Source organism: Camellia sinensis, chromosome 2, assembly GCF_055761805.1.
Source record: "Camellia sinensis isolate YWXY chromosome 2, ASM5576180v1, whole genome shotgun sequence".
In the NCBI taxonomy this organism is placed as follows: Eukaryota; Viridiplantae; Streptophyta; class Magnoliopsida; order Ericales; family Theaceae; genus Camellia; species Camellia sinensis.
This window is the reverse complement of record NC_138962.1, coordinates 134,245,414-134,250,521: the sequence shown is the minus strand read 5'-3', so window position 1 is coordinate 134,250,521 and position 5,108 is coordinate 134,245,414. Positions and strand designations below refer to the sequence as shown.

Genomic DNA, 5,108 nt, shown 5'->3' with positions numbered 1-5,108 from the left:
ATCATATATTTGTGGGAGACATTAGTTGAATTACCTTATGACAGAAACTTTGTTGAGCTGAATCTCCACTAACAAGACATTGATTTTGCCGCGTCACCACCAGGAAACTTTATTTCTGCACAAAAAATGGATCACTGTTAGAACTAGTCGGAATAAGACTTGCATTAGTACAATAAAACGCCATTGCGGCTAATTTTAGCCCTTAAATTCTGGTTCTGCAGATACAATAAATTTAGTTTTTTTTTTTTTTAAACTTTTTTTGAAAGAAGAAACTTGGATATTCACTTGGATGTTTTGTTTTGCAAATCATGGTCGACCTCTCGGTGCAAATGTTGCAGCAATAGCTGATGCTGCTACTGTTAGACCAGAAGTAATTTTCACCCTAAGGTGTGACCTCTCTCCCTTTTCTAATTTCCAGTACCTCTTAGTTTTATTTATTTATTACTGTTTAGTCACCCACTCATGGTAAAGCAACATCTCTACACATGGGATAAGACTGTACATTTGATTCTTCCCAAATCCTGCAATGATGGGAAGCTTATGCACTAAAACTGTGATTTTTTAGTGTTTAATCACTCACTGAAGGACATAAATAAATGAGTAAATTACACTTTAGCCCTTGCAGTTCGACTCAAATTTTACTTTAGTATTATTTCAAATTTGAACAATTTGGTCTCTACACTTTGAGTCTAGTTTCAATTTGGTCTTTCCGTTCAAGTCGGAAGTTATTGAGACACGTGTCTATCTCCTGATGGGTACATGCAAAAACAATTAATGAAATTTGGACCATATGACCTAAATTGAAATTGAACTTAAAGTGTAGGGACAAAGTGAAACAATAGGGACCAAGTGAAATTTGGATCGAATTATATAGGTGAAAAGCGTAATTTACACTAAATAAATTTGGAGATGTTATGTTTTGGAATATCACTATAGACAACATGTCCAGTGTCATTTACGAATCAAAGTGCACTTTTGCTCTCTTCAATTTGCAAGTTTATGGTGACAGCACCATATAATCCAAGCATGAAACTATTTTGTTGCAGTTCAATTGGGGATCTTTATGAATATGACAGAAGCTCAAAGCCATCATGGAAGAAGCACATATGGAGAGAAGGAACAACAACAGAAGATACTTCTCTCATGCCATCAAAAGGGTGTCCTTTACATGGCTTTGGTGGATCTCATTCTGTATCCCTATTTCTTTTGACTAAGGTAATCACTACTTTCCAATCACTTACTAAAAGGGCGACCCAGTTCATGATACTTCTGTTAAAACGGAATCTAGTGAGGGATACATTAAATATTTACACAAGTCCCCTTAAACCTAAGAAAGTTCTTCATATTATATTTGGTCTTTAAAGGTCATGACTTGGAGCGATGGCAAGTGGTATCTATTTCTAGCTTTGTGCACGGTTTGAGTCATGAAAATCAGTCACTCCAAAAAAAATAAATAATAATGGGAAAGATTGTCTACCTATTATCTCTTCTAGACCATGTTGTGTCTGCCTTGTAGCTATTACAAGTGCTACATCTTTCTAGCGTTGTGCATGGTTTGACTCATGGGGATTAGTCTCTCCACAAAATAAAAATAAAAAATAAAAAAAAATAAAAGGAAAGACTGTCCATATACTATCTCTTCTAGACCATGTTGTATTTGCCTTGTGCACTGGTAGAAACTTTTTCTTTTTTTTCTTTTCTTTTTTATTTTTTTCATATCTTTGATGTTTATGTGTTCTCTTGATGAAAATTGGATACTTATAGTGATCATCATATAATATATGCAGGGTGGTAATTTGGTAGAGAGAAGGCTACACCAAAGAAAGTGGAAATGGATAGTCCATGGAAGTCTAGAATATCATCACTTGTCTTCTATCACATCAGTTTCCCAAGATGAATTCAATGAAAAAACCTCCTCTTTGTTTCTCACAACAGCTTCTGGATCTGTTTTGGAATATAGAGTTCGTTGTCAGTGTCAACAAGTACCTTGAAGCACGGAGCCAGAAGCTCTCTACAGATTGCTACTTGTTGATACTTCATGGATTTTCTTTTATGCTTGCTGACATTTGATGTAGAATTTTGTGTACAAAGGATATCTATTTTGTATGATTATATGTTTGTATGGAATTATTGTTTTGGGTTGGATTATATTTGATTTGTATAGAATTTGATGTTAAAACACCAAATTTTTGTATGGTTGAAACGAAATAGAAATATGTATTATTTTGTTTATATACAGGGTGCAGGTTGCACGAAATAAATACAGGTTGTGGATAAATAAATTATAATAAAAAAAACACTAAATAAAGTTTTTGGCAAGTAAATGTTTAGCAGCCAAAAAAGAAAAAGTGAATTTGTTAGTGACTAACCAATTGGTAGTCAAAAAGGAAATCAATGTTTTTAGCCACTAAATATTTGGTAGCTAGAAAGAATCCAAAGATTTTTGGTGACTAAAAATTTAGTAGCCAAAACTATATAAGACTTTAGGCGACTAAATAGTTTAGTAGCAAAAAATAAATGAAGACTTTCGGCGACCAAATGGTTAGTAGCAAAAAATAAAATTTAATGAAAAATAATTTTTTTGGCTACTAAATTCTTTAGTCCCTAAATGTAGTAATGTTGGGACTAAAACTTATCTACGACTAAAATTTTTAGTCGCTAAAAATCAAATTAATTTTATTTGAACACTTTTGGCGACTAAATATTTAGTCGCCAAATATCACCTTTCCCGACTAAGCAGACTTTCGTAGCCAAATGTTCAGTTTTGGCAACTAATATTTTAGTTTCCAAAAGATAACCTTTGCCGACTAACCAGACTTTAGTAGCCAAATGTTCAGTTTTGGCGACTAATATTTTAGTCGCCAAAAGATAACCTTTGCTGACTAACCAGACTTTAGTAGCCAAAACGTTCACTTTCAGCGACCAAAAATAATTTAGTCGCCAATACTATCGCCGACAGAGCATAGGCGACGACTTTGGCGACCAAAAAAATTAGTTGCTAATTTGTTTCGGCGACAAAAAATAGGGCTTTTGGCGACCAATATTTTGGTCGCCAAAAGTGTCATTTCCTGTAGTGGTTGTAGACGCGCCCGAATGTCCCGAGGGGATGAGCCCCCGTTCTGTTCATTTGTGGGCTACTACAGTTCGGACTCAAATTGTCACGGTTCTTAACCTGAACCAAAGAGTCCAAATTTGGCAAATCGTTTTGAAAAAAAAAAAACAGATTTTTAGAAAAGAAGTGGCAAACATGGACTGCTTTGCCAGATACAGAGTCGCCACCTAAATATTTTATTTTGGGGGAATTTAGGAAACCCTGACTCGGTGCCAAAGGCCATGTGTCCGTTATCACTAAAGTTGCCTCGGCTCGGGAACTTGGGTACAATTGGGGAAGGTCAGCTATGAGCACCCACTCTCGCCCGATCATAGATCGGCCTCTACTAACCATGATAACCGATTTTGAAAACATTATGTGTTCTTATTCCGGTTATTAGCCAAGAATTACTATGTTATGCGCACAACAAACAAGTACAGACCAAGTCGCCTAAATTGGAACAACACATTTCATGTTTATTTGTTTGAAAATGGTTTGATGATGCTACCCACAAGTAGGCTAAGACATGAATTTTGCCACCCTCAAGTGGGTTTAGGAAATATGGTTTTGCCACTGTCTAGTGGGCTTAAAACTCACAGTTTTAATGCATTATTCCAATTTAGGTAATTCAGCCTCCATCCACAGGCATTCAAGCAGTTTATATCACATAAGCAACTAGCCTCATGGTAATCATGCTGTCATGGCAACACTCACACGCATGCAAGGATGCTAAAGCAAAAGAACTTACAGAGTACTCCAAGCCAAAACAGAAACTAGTCAGTAATCATATGCATGATCCTAGTTCATGTTCAAAATGGCTAATGTAACGCATGGAAGGATGCAATCTAGACAGGCTCGGCTAATCTACAATGACATGTGAAATGCTACAACTAACATGTATTCAATTTGGAATTGAAATACAAATGCATTTAGAATGATGCGCCAAGCCTGGTGCATGCAAAACGGATGAATGAATGCAAACATGCTATCATACTGTATGCTAATTGAAACATGCCCTAACCTAGCCATCGAAAGCTAGTAAATAAAAGGGAAGAAAGACGTAGGGTTGGAAGACATACACACACTCACGCACATTTATTACACATTTGCCCTCGATCGGAGGGTCCGAATAATTATTACGGGCCGAATAAATAATACTAAATTAATTATTACAGAATTTCTAATTAATTAACAAATTAAATGCAAAAGAAGGTGGCCACAGCCCCGTCTTCAAAATGTTTGGATGATGCATGCTCGACTCGTCTCGCCCGGAAACTCGCTGCCATAGCACTGTTGCCTCTGTTTACACTGCCCTGCCCGTCTGAAGACTGCCAATGCCCAAGGATATGCTCTCTGCATGCTGTAGAACACCATCGGCTAGGAGGGATGACCACCGGCCATGGGAAATGACCATCGGCTGCCTTTCGATCTATCGGCCACATATTACTGGCCGGTCAGCACTGTATTCAGCCGACCGCCCAAAGCTTCCTGCAGAACCTGTAGTTGACAGCAGCAGAGGGCAAGCAGTATATGGCATGGAATTTTTAGGCAAATGTATGCACGGCCACACTCCATATCATGCAATAGACTCAAGGGAGCATGACCCTCGACTCTTGGGCCATCAATTGCGCATTTCGACACATGATGGCCTAAGAGGCCAAGTTTGCAATTCTATGTAAATGCATGCAAACAAAAAGATGAATGCCAACACCCTATCATGTTGAGGTCAAGAAGGGTCGGCGACTGAGGACTAAGACGTGTTTTGTCACTTGTAGTACAAACACTTCTCAATCCTCATACTTGGTTTGACGCCCCAAACCAAGCAAGATGCAATGCAATGTGCAAAGTGGCTCAAGTATGCAACGTGAGGCTAATAGGTACAAAACATGTCAAATGCGAAGTGACCTATCGTATAAGATGCAATGTGATACATCCTATCGTGCATTGTAAGCATAAAACCAAAATAATGCAATATAATCATGCAACGACGGACCTAAAACACAAAGGGGCAGACCTC

At 37.6% G+C, this 5,108-nt stretch overlaps 1 protein-coding gene across 1 annotated transcript; it reads left to right on the top strand.

Annotated features, from left to right (window-relative positions):
* Positions 1-289: 289 nt before the first annotated feature.
* On the top strand, positions 290-2,232 carry LOC145819059 (uncharacterized). The gene is made up of 3 exons (XM_082913046.1): positions 290-387; positions 1,047-1,215; positions 1,788-2,232. Exons 1-3 carry the CDS (start codon positions 290-292, stop codon positions 1,989-1,991), a joined length of 471 nt encoding a protein of 156 aa, XP_082769172.1. The 3' UTR covers positions 1,992-2,232.
* The last annotated feature ends 2,876 nt before the right edge of the window (positions 2,233-5,108 follow it).